Source organism: Bombina bombina, chromosome 12 (genome assembly GCF_027579735.1).
Source record: "Bombina bombina isolate aBomBom1 chromosome 12, aBomBom1.pri, whole genome shotgun sequence".
Lineage (NCBI taxonomy): Eukaryota > Metazoa > Chordata > Amphibia > Anura > Bombinatoridae > Bombina > Bombina bombina.
The window spans coordinates 63620227-63636384 of NC_069510.1; the positions used below are offsets into that span (position 1 = coordinate 63620227).

The window sequence follows — 16158 nt, forward strand, 5'->3', positions numbered from 1 at the left end:
GAATTGTGCTTGCCCATGGGGTGCTCCATTTCGTGTTGGTATTTCGAAAGATTTAGCAGTTTTGTAGAATGGATCATTAAAAAACAGGCTGGTGTGAGTTCGGTCATCCATTATTTGGATGACTTCCTGTTCGTTGGCCTGTCTGGGTCCCGAGATTGTGAGCGTTTGATGGCAGTATTCTCAGTCGTGGCAGCTAAATTCGGGATTCAGGTGGCTGCAGATAAAACGGAGGGACCGGTGACTGAATTGAGCTTCTTGGGGATTCAAATAGACTCAGTGGCCGGGGAATGCAGGTTTCCCCTTGATAAAGTGAGGGATCTGGTAGGGGTCATTGAGGGTTTTTTGTGTAGGAATAAGGTGAAACTGTGCAAGATGCAATCCCTTCTAGGTAAGCTTAATTTTGCTTGCTGAGTCATCCCCATGGGGAGGATTTTTTGCAGAAGGCTTTCCATGGTGACGGCCGGGGTTCAGCAGCCAGAACATAGGATACATTTAAGATGAGACCTAAATGGGGACTTAAGAGTGTGGGTACCATTTTTGAGGGGTTTTAATAGTGTGACCATTGTTTAGGAGACTTTTGTGACTGGGTCTGATCTGCACTTGTTTACAGATGCGGCAGGGGCAAAAGGTTTCAGGGCTTATCTCGGGGGTAGATGGTGCGCTGACTCGTGGGTTAACGAAGAACCTGGTGTTCTTGGAACTTTTCCCATTGGTGGTGGTGGTTAAGATCTGGCATGCGGAACTTCAGAACAAGAAAGTGATATTTCATTCAGATAATATGGGAGTTTATTTATTTAAATTTTTTAAAATTAACATATTTTACATATAATACATCATATTTTCTCAAGTGCGTTTACCCGACATGAAATATTAATATTTTGCATTCCAATGTTCTTCACATAGAAGAATATGTTATATATATATACACACATGCAAAAACCATAGGGAAAATTACAAAACAAATTAAATCTTTTAAATCTTAGCTGAGAGCTTGTAAGTGAGTGCTGGATTTTCTCTGTGTGTTGTATTAATTTGTTTTGTAATTTTCCCTATGGTTCTTGCACCCAGACCTGTCTGGGGTTAACTGCCTGTGACTCTGGTGACAGCACAGCTTCCTGTGAGTGCTGATGATCACCCAGGGCTGAGCATGTTGCAGGGTCATGTGATGTATACCCGGTCCGGTATGAGAGTGTAGTCCCCTTCCATGTTTTGTATATGTCTAGGGTGATTACATAAGCCTGTGCACCCTTCCCTTGTTCCCAGTTTGTTTGGATTTGAGAGCTTGCATTGTGTGGCTGTTTTAGGGTCCCAGGTATTGGAAAGGACCTTGACGTGGTACCTGGGCTTTTCCCATTTGGCCAGATGCGGTAACTAACCTTTCCATTTTTGGTTTTAAATCTTAGCTGAGAGCTTGTAAGTAAGTGCTGGACTTTCTCTGTGTGTTGTATTAATTTGTTTTGTAATTTTCCCTATGGTTCTTGCACCCAGACCTGTCTGGGGTTAACTGCCTGTGACTCTGGGGACAGCACAGCTTCCTGTGAGTGCCGGTGAGCACCCAGGGCTGAGCATGTTGCAGGGTCATGGGATGTGTACCCGGTCCGGTATGTAAATATCTATACCTATATATAGAGATAATGATATATAGGAATAGATATATACAGATATATAGGAGTATCTCTTTAAAAATACATAGAACACACCCCCCTATGTGAAAAACATTGGAATGTGAAATATTTACACTTTATATATATTAATATTGCTTAAATATTATTTTTCTCGTTTTCATCTACTTGACTGAAAAGCGCTCCAATGCACTTATGTACATATGTCTATATGTGTGTACATTTGTATGTATTTATATGTGTACTAGTCCTAAAGCCCGTGTACACGGGCCATTTTTTACAGTACAGCGGTTCCACCCCTTGCTCTCTCTCTATCCCCCCTCTCTTTTGCTCTCTCTGTCCCCTCTCTTTGGCTTTCTCTTCCCCCCTCTCTTTTGCTCTCTCTCTCCCCCTTTCTTTTGCTCCCTCTCTTTTGCGCTCTCCTCCCTCTCTTTTGCTCTCTCTATCCCCCTCTCTTTTGCTGTCTCTCTCCCTCCCCCCTCTCTCCCCCCTCTCTTTTGCTCTCTTTATCCCCCCTCTCTTTTGCTCTCTCCCCCCTCTCTTTTGCTCTCTCCCCCTGTCTCTTTTGCTCTCTCTCTCCCCCTCTCTTTTGCTCTCTCTCTCCCCCTCTCTTTTGCACTCTCTCTTTTGCACTCTCCTCCCTCTCTTTTGCTCTCTCTCTCCCCCTCTCTTTTGCTGTCTCTCTCCCTTCCTACTCTCTTTTGTTCTCTCCCCCCATTTTTTGCTTTATCCCCCCTCTTTTGCTCTCTCCCCCCTCTCTTTTGCTCTCTCCCCCCTCTCCTCTGCTCTCTCCCCCCTCTCTTTTGCTCTCTCCCCCTCTCTTTTGCTGTCTCTCTCCCCTCTCTTTTGCTGTCTCTCTCACCTCTCTTTTGCTGTCTCTCTTCCCCTCTCTATTGCTCTCTCCCCCTCTCTTTTGCTGTCTCTCTCCCCCTCTTGTTTGCTCTCCCCCCCTCTCATTTGCTGTCTCTCTCCCCCTCTCTTTTGCTCTCTCTCCCCCTCTCTTTTGCTCTCTCTCCCCATCTCTCTTTTGTTCTCTCTCCCCCTCTCTTTTGCTCTCTCCCCCTCTCTTTTGCTCTCTCCCCCTCTCTTTTGCTTTCTCCGCCTCTCTTTTGCTGTCTCTCTCCCCTCTCTTTTGCTCTCTCTCTCCCCTCTCTTTTGCTGTCTCTCTCCCCTCTCTTTTGCTGTCTCTCGCTGTCTCTCTCCCCTCTCTTTGGCTGTCTCTCTCCCCTCTCTTTTGCTCTCTCCCTTTCTCTTTTACTCTCCCCCCCTCTCTTTTGCTGTCTCTCTCCCCCTCTCTTTTGCTCTCTCCCCCCCTTCTTTTGCTCTCCCCCCTTCTTTTGCTCTCTCCCCCTCTTTTGCTCTCTCTCCCCCTCTCTTGCTCTCTCCCCCCCTCTCTTTTGCTGTCTCTCTAGCCCCCTCTCTTTTGCTCTCTTTCTCCCCCTCTCTTTTTCTCTCTCTCTATCCCCCTCTCTTTTGCTCTCTCTCTAGCCCCCTCTTTTTTGCTCTCTCTCTCCCCCTCTCTTTTGCGCTCTCTCTCACCCTCTCTTTTGCTCTCTCTCTCCCCCTCTCTTTTGCTCTCTCTCTCCCCCTCTCTTTTGCGCTCTCTCTCCCCCTCTCTTTTGCGCTCTCTCTCCCCCTCTCTTTTGCTCTCTCTCTGCCCCTCTCTTTTGCTCTCTCTCTCTCGCTCTCTCTCCCCCTCTCTTTTGCTCTCTCTCTCTTCCCCCCTCTCTTTTGCTTGCTCTCTCCCCCCTCTTTTATGCTCGCTCTCTCCCCCTCTTTTATGCTCGTTCTCTCCCCCCTCTTTTATGCTCTCTCTCCCCCCTCTTTTATGCTCTCTCTTTCCCCCCTCTTTTATGCTCACTCTCTGCCCCCTCTTTTATGCTCGCTCTCTTCCCCCTCTTTTATGCTCGCTCTCTCCCCCCTCTTTTATGCTCGCTCTCCCCCCCTCTTTTATGCTCGTTCTCTCCCACCTCTTTTATGCTCTCTCTCTCTCCCCCTATTTTATGCTCGCTTTCTGCCCCCTCTTTTATGCTCCCTCTCTCTCCCCCCTCTTTTATGCTCCCTCTCTCTCCCCCCTCTTTTATGCTCGCTCTCTCTCCCCCCTCTTTTATGCTCGCTCTCCTCCATGTTTTATGCTCTCCCCCCTCTTTTATGCTCTCTCTCTCCCCCCTCTTTTATGCTTGCTCTCTCTCCCCCCTCTTTTATGCTCGCTCTCTCTCCCCCCTCTTTTATGCTCGCTCTCTCTCCACCCTCTTTTATGCTCTCTCTCCCCCCTCTTTTATGCTCTCTCTCCCCCCTCTTTTATGCTCTCTCTCTCCCCCCTCTTTTATGCTCTCTCTCCCCCCTCTTTTATGCTCTCTCTCTCCCCCCTCTTTTATGCTCTCTCTCTCCCCCCTCTTTTATGCTCGCTCTCTCTCCCCTCTCTTTTATGCTCTCTCTCCCCCCTCTTTTATGCTCCCTCTCTCTCCCCCTCTCTCTCCCCCCTCTTATGCTCTCTCTCTCTCTCCCCCCTCTTTTATGCTCTCTCTCTCCCCCCTCTTTTTTGCTCTCTCTCTCTCTCCCCCCCCCCTCTTTTATGCTCTCTCTCCCCCCTCTTTTATGCTCTCTCTCCCCCCTCTTTTATTCTCGCTCTCTCTCTCTCTTTCCCCCCCTCCTTTATGCTCTCTCTCTCCCCCCTCCTCTTTTATGCTCGCTCTCTCTCTCCCCCCTCTTTTATGCTCGCTCTCTCTCTCCCCCCCTCTTTTGCTGTCATGTTCCGGTGTATATGCACTCAGGACACAGACCCTCGGGGCGGTGGTAAGGATTTGGAGAAACCGACCCCTGACCCAGGGAAGAGTATCCTGGACGTGGATAGATGATATTTTGTGATTCATAGTTGCAAGAAGTTATTGTAGAATTCATGGAGAGTGCAACATATGTATACAATATATTCTGGCTTCACTGTGACTTATAGTTAGTTAATAGGAGTAGCTGCAGGATTCATGAGAGAAAAATATAGCAAGGTAAGATGTTCAGGCTTTAGAGTAAACTGGTAGAAGATTGACTCATAGATGCAAACTAAGATTTGTTGCAGGTTCACAGTTCATAATATTATATAGAGCTGTATGACAGCAATAAGCAGATCAGCACAGGTGATAGACAAGTTGCAAGTTTAAGGCATTAATTACTGTCTGTGCATATATTGGAGAATCACATGAAAGCTTCTAACTGAACAAATAGATGCAGAGTTCTGAATATATTAACATATCTGGAGGAGGATATTTCAGCTATGACAATGTGTAGCAGAGAATAGTTATAAAGTTCTGAGTAAGATTCTGTTGTAGTAATTAGAGAGTAATTATAACCAAATGCATACTTGTAATTTAGAAGAAAGTTCAGAGTTTAAGTAGCAATGTCCAGGAAACAAAATGGTATTATATGGATACTTGCGAATAGATGATTTTAAGCATAGCTAAAAAGGAAAGGCTGTAGCTTGAATATGCTGGTAAAATCCATGCAGTAACAGTCACAGACCTCTGTTGTTCTGGAACACAACTTTAAAGCTAATGCAATGCACATTAGGCCTGAGAAGACTTAAAAAGAGGCTGAGGGAATCAGGTGCATGAATGATTAATTAGGCAGGTAAGTTGAATGCAGACACTGCCCAAACCAGCATGATTGTCAGTAGCAGGGAAGGCAGTCTTAAAGGGGCAGTGATATCAGGCAGGCATATGTTACATTTGCTCTCTCTCTCTCTCCCCCCTTTCTTTTGCTCTCTTTCTCCCCTCTCTTTTGCTATCTCTCTCCCTCTCTCTTTTGCTCTTTCTCTCCCCCCTCTTTTGCTCTCTCTATCCCCCCTCTTTTGCTCTCTCTCTCCCCCCTCTTTTGCTCTCTCTCTCCCCTTTCTTTTGCTCTCTTTCTCCCCTCTCTTTTGCTGTCTCTCTCCCCCTCTCTTTTGCTCTTTCTCTTCACCTCTCTTTTGCTCACTCTCTCCCCCTCCATTTTGCTCACTCTCTCCCCCTCCATTTTGCTCGCTCTCTCCCCCTCTCTTTTGCTGTCTCTCTCCCCTTCTCTTTTGCTCTTTCTCTCCCCCCCCCTCTTTTGCTCTCTCTCTCCCCCCCTCTTTTGCTCTCTCTCTCCCCTTTCTTTTGCTCTCTTTCTCCCCTCTCTTTTGCTGTCTCTCTCCCCCTCTCTTTTGCTGTCGCTCTCCCCTTCTCTTTTGCTCTCTCTCTCCCCCTCTCTTTTGCTCTCTCTCTCCCCCTCTCTTTTGCTCTTTCTCTTACCCTCTCTTTTGCTCTTTCTCTTCCCCTCTCTTTTGCTCACTCTCTCCCCCTCTCTTTTGCTCCCTCTCTCTTTTGCTCGCTCTCTCCCCCTCTCTTTTGCTTGCTCTCTCCCCCTCTCTTTTGCGCTCTCTCTCCCCCTCTCTTTTGCTCTCTCTCTCCCCCTCTCTTTTGCTCGCTCTCTCACATCTAGTTTGCTCTCTCTCCCCTCTCTCTTTCCCTCCTCTCTATCCCCCCTCTCTTTTGCACTCTCTCTCCCCTCTCTTTTGTGCTTTCCCTCCTCTCTTTTGCTCTCTCTCTCCCCCTCTCTTTTGCTCTCCCCTCCCTCTCTTTCCCCCCCTCTCTTTAGCGCTCTCTCTCCCCTCTTTTGCACTCTCCCCCTCTCTTTTGCTCTCTTTCCCCTCTCTTTTGCTCTCTCTCTCCCCTTTCTCCCCCCTCTCTTTTGCTGTCTCTCTCCCTCTCCTTTGCTCTCTCTATCTCCCCTATTTTACTCTCTCTCTCCCCTTTCTTTTGCTCTCCCTCCCCCCTCTCTTTTGGTCTCTCTATCCCCCCCTCTTTTGCTCTCTCTATCCCCCTCTCTTTTGTTCTCTCTATCCCCCCTCTTTTGCTCTCTCTATCCCCCCTCTATCTCCCATCTTTTGCGCTCTCCCCCTCTATTTTGCTCTCTCTCCCCTCTCTTTTGCTCTTTCTCCCTCCACTTTCTCCCCCTCTCTTTTGCTGTCTCCCTCTCTTTAGCTCTCTCTATCTCCCCTATTTTGCTCTCTCTCTCCCCCCTTTCTGTTTCTCTCCCTCTCTTTTGCTGTCTCTCTCCCTCTCTCTCTATCCCCCCTCTTTTGCTCTCTCTCTATCCCCCCTCTTTTGAGCTTTCTCTCTCCCATTCACACGGCCCTGCCCATGTCACACCTGGCCCCGCCTATGCCATGCCCGTTCCGGTCCGTGTCAGGTCCGGCCCCGCCCCGTCATGCATGGTCGGCCCAGATGCCAGGTCAGTGTGTTGAAGGCCAGGTGTGTTTGTCCTTGTGCTGTCTCTAATGCGCATGACTGCTTCGGACAAACACACTTGGCCTTTTATATATTAGTATATATGTTTGTAAATACATATATACACATATAAATAGATAATTATATATGTACACACATATAAATATATATATACACACATATAAACATATATATATATATATACACACACACATATAAACATATATATGTACATACATATACATATTTAGACATGTATATGTATGCATCTCTATGTTAAAACCAGACTTTTTTTCTAACACCCGAGACCTCATATCTTTGAGCCCTTATAACTTTTTAATGCAATTTTGTTATGCTGATATTATTGTATTTAAATGTACCTTTATTTATTTATCACCTAGATTACAAGTTGTGCGTTCGTGTTTTAACGCTAAAAAAATGGTCATTTCTTGTCGGTATAGCTGTTTCGCAAGTCTTTTAGCCTGTAACGCAACGTCAGTCTCGCGCTCGTAAAAATTACGTTTTTTCATGGGACTTCCATAGCGCAGCCATTACGAGTTTTGCGGTGAGGCTAAAAAGCTTGTGTTGCAGCCTATACAGACAAGATCCGTTTCACAATCTGAGAGCAGTAGTTTTGAGTTTTACGCTACAAAACTGTTACATAAAACTCATAACTAAATGGTTACAAAGTACACTAAACACCCATAAACTACCTATTAGCCCCTAAACCGAGGCCCTCCCACATCGCAAATACTATATTAAAGTTATTAACCCCTAATCTGCCGCTCCCGACATCGCCGCCACTAATAAAATTTATTAACCCCTATTCCACCGCTCCCCGACATCGCCGCCACTATAATAAAGATATTAACCCCTATTCCGCCGCTCCTCGACACCGCCGCCACTTGATAAACCTATTAACCCCTAAACCTCTGGCCTCCGACATCACTACCACTAAATAAAACTATTAACCCCTAAAACGCCAGCCCCCACATCGCAACATCCTAAATTAAGCTATTAACCCCTAAAACTAATCCTAACGTAACCCTAACACCCCCTAACTTTAAAATAATTAAAACAGAGCTAAATTAAAGTTACAATTATTAGCTAAATAATACCTATTTAAAACTAAATACATACTTACCTGTGAAATAAAACCTAAGATAGCTACAATATAACTAATAGTTATATTGTAGCTAGCTTAGGTTTAATTTTTATTTCTCAGGTAAGTTTGTATTAATTTTAACTAGGTAGACTAGTTAGTAAATAGTTATTAACTATTTACTAGCTACCTAGTTAAAATAAATACAAACTATTTAGGGCCTGAGATATATTTTTCTTAGTATTTTTAACAAATAGTAGCAAGTCATCTGCATATAAGGATAGTACTAATTTTTGTTCCCCAAATCTGATTCCTTGTAACTCTTGACGTAACATTATAGCAAGTGGCTCTATAGCCACATTAAATAATAACGGGGAGAGTGGGCATCCTTGCCTCGTCCCCCTATATAATGTTAGATTCGCAGTATAGCTTCCATTTATTAATATGTTGGACCTCGGATGGTTGTATATAATTTTGATGAATTGAAGAAAATGCCCTGTAAAGCCAAATTGGTTTAATGCAGAGACCAGATTATGGCATCGAACGCCTTTTCAGCATCGATTGTGATTAACGCAAGATCCTGCTTAATTGTTATTTTTTCAGAGAATTTATTCCAGAAATATTCTAGTACTAAAGCTACCTTCCGTATATTTTTAGTTGAGGATCTCCGGTGCATAAAGCCCGACTGATCAAGGTGTATAATGGAGTCTAGACATGGTTTCAATCGATTGGCAATAATATGAGTTAATAGCTTATAGTCTACATTAAGCAATGAGATAGGTCTGTATGACTTAGGATCTAATGCACATTTCCCTTTTTTCAATATCAGTGATATAGTAGACTCAGAAAAATATTTTGACATATTTTTGCCATCAATTAAATATCCATTAAACAATTGTACTAGAACATCTACTAGCTCTATTTTAAGTATTTTGTACATTTCAGCAGGGATCTGGTCCGGACCAGGGGCTTTATTAGACTTGGCATTTTTGATAGCTTCCAATACTTCCTCTCTAGTTATTGGCCTATTTAGGTCATTAACCATTTCTTGCGTGATCTTAGGGAGCGTGATTTTATGCCAAAAATTGGTCTTATTATCAGTGTTGATTTCTTTAGCCGAATATAACTTTTGATAATATTCTAAAAAAACGCTTTTAATTTTAGCTTGGTCAGTAACTCTATCTGTCCCGTCATTAATAGCTTCTATTATATTAGACTTTTTCCTGGTTTTGTCCAATCTGGATAAGAACTTAGCTGACTTCCCATATTGGCCTTTGTATTTAGCACTTATCTTTAATTCTTCCCAGGCGACCTTCTGTTTAATAAAGATATCCCTTTCTGTTTTAGCCCCTTTATATTTATCTCTTAGTCTCCTAGAGGGATTGTTTATATATTTACGATATGCGTTCTGAACTTGTTTGGATAACTGAGTTTCCCTCATCTGCATCTTCTTTTTTTTTGAGATCATATATGCTTTAATATCTCCTCTTAAACAAGCCTTTGCGGCTTCCCAAAATATTTCTATTTTTTCCCTGTATAACCTATTTAGATACGCAAATTCTCTCCATTTATGTTTAACCAGTTGTTAAATTCTAAATTGTTTGCTAAAAATTTTGGAAAGAAAAAATTATTTCTTTCATTTCTCTGAAAAGGTTGTACATGTATATCTAAAGAAATAATTGCATGATCAGAGATCAAAATATCGAATATCTTTGTTTGAATTTCTAATTTAATCAATGAACTAGATAACAAGAAAAGATCTATTCGAGAAAAAGAACCATAAGCTTTTGAATCACAGGTGAAGGACCTCGTAGCTGGGTATTGTAATCGCCAGATATCGTGTAGTTTCAAATTTTTGCATATTTGTTTAAATATTTTAGCCTTCTGATTAGAGAAAGTGGAATACCTAGGGCTAAATTTGTCTAAAGTTTCTGTTGGTATTAAATTAAAATCACCCGCTAAGATTATATTTTGATCCAGATAATTGGATAACATAAAAACTAAACTATTCCAAAAGGTGGGGTCTGTTTTATTAGGGCCGTACACGTTACAGATCACCACCTTAAAGCCGTCCACCTGAATCTCCAAGAGCACCCATCTCTCATCAAGATCTAGAGTTATTTTTATGATATTATATGTTAAATTTTTGTTTATCAAGAACGCTACTCCTTTTTTCCTTCTAGAACAAGAGGTGGCAATCACCTCCCCAACCCATTTACTTTTAAGTTTAACAACTTCCTCCTGCTTTAAGTGTGTTTCTTGTATTAAAGCTATATCAGGATTATGTTTACCCAGCTGTCTAATTATTATTTTCCTCTTGATTGGGGAGGTGATGATCATATTATTGATGTGTTCAGTTCCTTTTCGGGCTATAAAATCAATGCCAATAAATCTGAAATTTTATGGATACATAAAAATAAAAAGAGCCTACAAGAACACCCTTTTCTAGAGTCCCCTAGTATTAAATATTTAGGAATATATTTTCATGCTGATCCAAAACAATGGTACAGATTAAATTACATTGCTTTTTTTTAAAAAGCAACAGAAAAATTACAACGATGGAGTACCTTCCCCATCTCTCTTTCTGCTAAAGTAATGATCAATAAATCTATTCTATTCCCACAATTGATGTATATTATGCAAAATATTCCACTGTTTATATTGAGTCAAGATATTAAATGTTTTAATGTAGAGTGTGCCAAATTCTTTTGGAACAATAAAAGACACATGCTTTCTATAGCAAAATTAACACCTAGATTAGATGAAGGAGGTCTATCTTTTCCAGATATCAAAAAGTATAATATCGCTACTTTAGCCCGTTTTGCAGTTGATTGGCTAACAGAAGCCAACCATCTCACACTCCTATCAATGGAGGAACACTTGACTGCACCATTTTCACTGAAAGCCCTGTTACATTGTCCATCATCACAATTACCAAGCCATATTAAAAATATAAAGACATTATTTAATACTATTGAGGCATGGCAAAAACTTAATATAATGTTTAAAGTTAATTTTGAGATCTCTCCATTTCTTCCGATACGAGGTAACCCAAAATTTATCCCTGGTCTATCCCATGAAATTTATAAGAATTGGATGCAAAAAGGTTTGCTTTATGTACATCAATGTCTAAATAATATGTCCCAAATAAGAACTTTTGAGGACATTGCTGGAGAATTTTGCCTTCCTAATAAGAATTTTTTTGCTTACCTTCAGGTTAGACATTTTATAACAGGAATTAAAAAACCAAATTCAGATAGGATCGGATGGGGGGAAATCGAAAAATATATAACAAGCTATAAGTCAGGTAAACATAGTATAGCTCTCTTATATAAAATTATGCTGGCAAAGCAGGGCCAACTGCTAAGGGATAACCTAATCCAGAATTGGAATCCTTACTTTACGGACATCTCACCAGAAACTTTGACTGCAAGTTTCAAATGGGTCCAGGGAGCGATTATCTCTACAGTCTGGAAAGAATCACACATAAAATGACTTAACAATGCATACCTGACACCCTGGAAAATAGCCAAATGGTATACGAACTCTGTAGATAAGTGTCCAAGATGTAATAACTCACGTGCAGATATAATTCACTGTTTCTGGAATTGCCCTAAAATAATTCAGTTTTGGAGCAAAGTAGAATTCTGGCTCAACAAGGTATTAGACTTTAGATTAAAAATTCACTCTAAACATATTTTTTTTCTTTTTAATTCAGAGCAGAATAGAGCTAATACCAATCTTATTAATACTGTAATTATGCTTGGTCGTAACCTCATATTAAAAGACTGGAAGAATAAAAAAGCCCCTACACTGCCCTGTTTTATAAATTCTATATACGCCCAGATAATTTTTGAACAAATGAATATACCCCCCAAGAGGAGAAAAAGATCAAAGATTTCTTTCTGAAATGGCTAAGAGTTATCTTAACTTATCCACAGGCTATTCAATTTCTCCTTATTCATAATTTTCGTAGAACGGAATTTTTTGAGACTCTGATTCTGTCAAATGTTTTTCCAACTGAATGGTATTGACTCGCAATGTAGACAGAGGAGGAAAGGGAAATAAATAACCAATTTCATGCTTAATCTAAGCATAAACAAATATAAGAAGTTATTGCAGGGTTTTGGTGGGGGAGAGGATTCCTCTTCCTTTTTTTTTTCTCTTCTCTGCTGTAGTGTTACAAAGAGAAGGCGAATTAAACTGCAAATCTGGTAGCGAGACTTAAAGTGTATTTGCTGTATAAATTTGCAAGGTATTAAGGAAGGTAACTATGTATGCCTGTGTTGACGAATACATAGGAACACTTGTATTGTTTGTAACTATTTTTATGCAAGTATAAGCATGATATCTCAAAATTGCCTTTTTTTTTTTTTTTTTTATATATATATATTTTTTTCTCTATATATTTTTTTTTTATTATCCATTATTTTATTTGTACCAGTTTAGTTTTGTCAATATTGTTTGTATGTTTAAAAATCAATAAAAAATTCATAAAAAATAAATAAATAAATAAATACAAACTTACCTGTCAAATAAAACCTAAGCTGCCTTACGCTAACACCTAACATTACAAAAATAAAAAATCCTACCATTACAAAAAATAACAAACACAATTATCCACAATAATAAAAATTATTCCTATTCTAATACACTTTAAAAAAAAAATAAAAAAAACAACCCAAAATAAAAACCCCTTATCTATAATAAACTACCAAGGGCCATTAAACGGGCCTTTTTGTGGGCCCTTAAAAGGGCCTTTTGTAGGGCATTGCCCTAAAGAAATCAGCTCTTTTCCTCCAAATGAAAAACAAACACCCCTAACAGTATACAAACCCCCACCCCCCAAGCACACAAAATAAAAATAAAGTAAAACCTAATCTACCCATTGCCCTGAAAAGGGCATTTGTATGGGTGTTGCCCTTAAAAGGGCATTCAGCTCTTTTGCTGCCCATTAAAATTAAAAAATGGCTATTCTAAAAAGAAAAACCCACCCCAAAATGAAAAAAAAACAAAAAACAAATTATAAAAAATAATAACAATTATTCCTATTCTAATACACATTTAAAAAACCCCCCACCAAAATAAAAAACCTAATCTATAATAAACTACCAATAGCCCTTAAAATGGCCTTTTGTAGGGCATTGCCCTAAGTTAAACAGCTCTTTTGCTCACAAATAAATACAAAGACCCACTAACATTACAAACTCCCACCCTGCCAAACTCACAAAATAAAAAAATTAAAATCTAAAAAACCTAATCTACCCATTGCCCTGAAAAGGGCATTTGTATGGGCATTGCCCTGAAAAGGGCATACAGCTCTTTTGCTGCCCTTAAAAAGTTATTCAGCTCTTTTAAGAGTGCCCACCATAAACTAAAAAAAAAAAAAACCACACCAAAAAACCTTAAAAAAACACTAACACCTCTTTAGGTACTCACAGTTGTTGAAGTCCCACTTGAACGATCTTCATCCAGGCGGCATCTTCATCCAGGTGGCTCCATCTTCATCCATTACGGGTACCGGCATCTTCTTCATCCCTGCGGAGGTGGAGCAGTGATGCATGGAGGCGGAGGTCCAGGCAGAGGTCCAAGGCGGAGGTCCATCGATCCAATGTGGAGGTCCTCTTTATGCGATCGTCCGCCGCACACTGAGGATTGAAATGCAAGGTACCCCTTTTATACTGGAGGTACCATTGCATTCCTATTGGCTGAAAAATTTGAATCAGTCAATAGGAATTAGGGCTGCTAAAATCCTATTGGCTGATTTGAACAGCCAATAGGATTTAAGCAGCTCTCATTCTATTGGCTGATTCGCTTGAATTGTGTGCAGTATGGAGCTTAAAACCACCATATCGCACGCACAAGCCGGCTGTTTAAAAATTTGTAATAGCTGCTCTATAGGGGGTGAAATAACGCAACTTTTTTAACGCAACTTTTTTGCGTTCGTTAAATTCCCTATAGCGTGCATAACTTGTAATCTACCTGTTTGTGTACAAGCATTCTCTTTTTTTGCTTTTGTGTCTCAAAATCAGCTGGCCCTATCCCACGGCCACAACTTTTTAAGCATCTCTAGCATTGGTTTTCTCAAGCCCAGGTTTATATTGTGTTACAATAATATTGGTTGTAGCCTTAAAGCACCATAGGATACCTACTGTTTTTAAAAGGAACATAAAACTGTAATGTGTTAGAGCATTTCATTATTACACTGTTTCTTGCATATTACTATGTGCCTAACTACTGAAAAGTGGTTAAACTCGGTTAAAATCAGCTCCAGAGCACCAATGCACTACTGTGAGCTAGTTCAACACATCTAGTGAGCCAATAACAAGAAACATATGTGTGTAGCTACTAATCACCATAATGAGAATTTAAATCTGACTTCAAATACTATACTGTAAAAATGCTGTAATAGGATATAATTCACAAGAGTATTATAACATATTTGTCATTCAAAACACAGACCAACATAAATAACACAGAAATGTAATGTTCACTCATAGGGGTAGATTTATCATAGTGCAAGTGGACATGATATGATGTAGCGTATCATGTCCGCTGCACATCGATAATTTATCATTGCACTAGCAGTTCTTGTGAACTGCTTGTGCAATGCCGCCCCCTGCAGATTCGCGGCCAATCAATCGGCCTCTAGCAGGGGGTGTCAATCAACCAGATCGTATTCGATCGGGTTGATTTCTGTCCGCGGCCTCAAAACAGGCGGACAAGTTATGGAGCAGCGGTCTTTAGACCGCTGCTTCATAACTTCTGTTAATTTCTAGCCTGAAGGCTCGTGCGGAAACAGGGGCATCAAACTCCAAACTGAACTTGATAAATCGGCCCCCATAGAATAACAGACAGTAAGGCCTGAATCAAGTTGTCCTGCATATTATGTTTCTTTCTTTCTAATGTGTATTTAAAAGGACATGAAACCCTCATTTTTTCTTTCATAATTTAGGTAGAGAATACAATTTTAAACAGCTTTCCAGTTAACTTCTATTATCAAATTTGTTTCATTATCTTGCCATTATTTGTTGAAGGAGCAGCAATGCCCTACTGATTTCTAACTGAACCCATGAGTGAGCCAATAACAATCGGTATAAAAATGCAGCCACCAATCAGCATCTAAAACCTAGGTTCTTTGCTGCTCCTGAGCTTGCCTAGATAAACCTTTCAGCAAAGGATAACAAGAAAAAGAAGCAAATTAAATAATAAAAGTAAATTGGAAAGTTGGTTAAAATTGTATCCTCTGTCTAAATCATGAATGTTCTCTTATGACTTTACTTTATTGTTTGTTATTTTAAAACAAGCATAGATAGATCAGCTTAAAAACAAAGGATTGTGATAGCTGAGCTCTAGCAGGAATCACTATATATTAATTATGGTTTACTGTGTATTTACATGCTATATAGTTAGGTTGCCACCTCGGCAATGTTTTCCTGCACACTTATGAGTTACACATGCTGCAGGGTAAGCAGGGCGGAACATGTATTCTGCCTCTGGACATCACATGAAAAGTGCTGATGAACAGCACAATACATGATTCTTCCTGCTTACCCTGCAGCATGTGTAACTCATAAGTGTCCAAAAAAACATGGCAGAGGTGGCAACCTTCTATATAGTAGAGCCATATTGAATGCACACTCCCACTGGTTGCTTAGTGTTTGGTATAACTTACCTGGACAGGTGTCTTCAGCGTGGCAAGGAATGATGGTGACCCAAAGGATCAAAGGTAGCAAACTGTAAGTGGACTTTGCCATGGCAGTGCAAGGTATCAGGTGCTGGGGGTACTGAGACTCTTTATATTACTGGCTGTCATTTGTACAGGGTGGAGTGTAACATCTTGCATCCTTCCTAAAACTTACTCATGATTTAATTACACAATGCTTTCTATGGTTGAGCAAGCTCCTTTGCCTTTTTAGAAACTGTGTTATCAGCCTTCTTTTTATCAAGCAGCTCTGTAAAGCAGGTGTATCTTTTAATACTTCAGGGTATTTTTTTGTTTTTGGATTCATAAAATATATTTTGTATGAGATAGGCATGGGCAAATATTTGTTATTCTGCATTTGTTTATTAAACAAATGCCAAATATGGCAGCAACATTCTACTATTTTTGTTGCCGGATTTATTAGCGTAAAAGTCTGTATAAAGATGCTAAACAAATGCCAAATAATGAATATTTTCCCATGTCTAGTAG

The 16158-nt window shown here is 40.5% G+C and overlaps 1 protein-coding gene across 1 annotated transcript in view; it reads right to left on the reverse strand.

Moving 5' to 3' along the window:
* Window positions 1-15740, reverse strand: part of LOC128642975 (ficolin-1-B) — a 62928-nt gene extending 47188 nt beyond the window's left edge. Inside the window, exon 1 of the mRNA XM_053695884.1 lies at window positions 15640-15740. Coding sequence (XP_053551859.1) covers window positions 15640-15721 — 82 coding nt within the window. The 5' untranslated portion in view covers window positions 15722-15740. The remainder of the gene's footprint in view (window positions 1-15639) is intronic.
* Window positions 15741-16158: the final 418 nt, after the last annotated feature.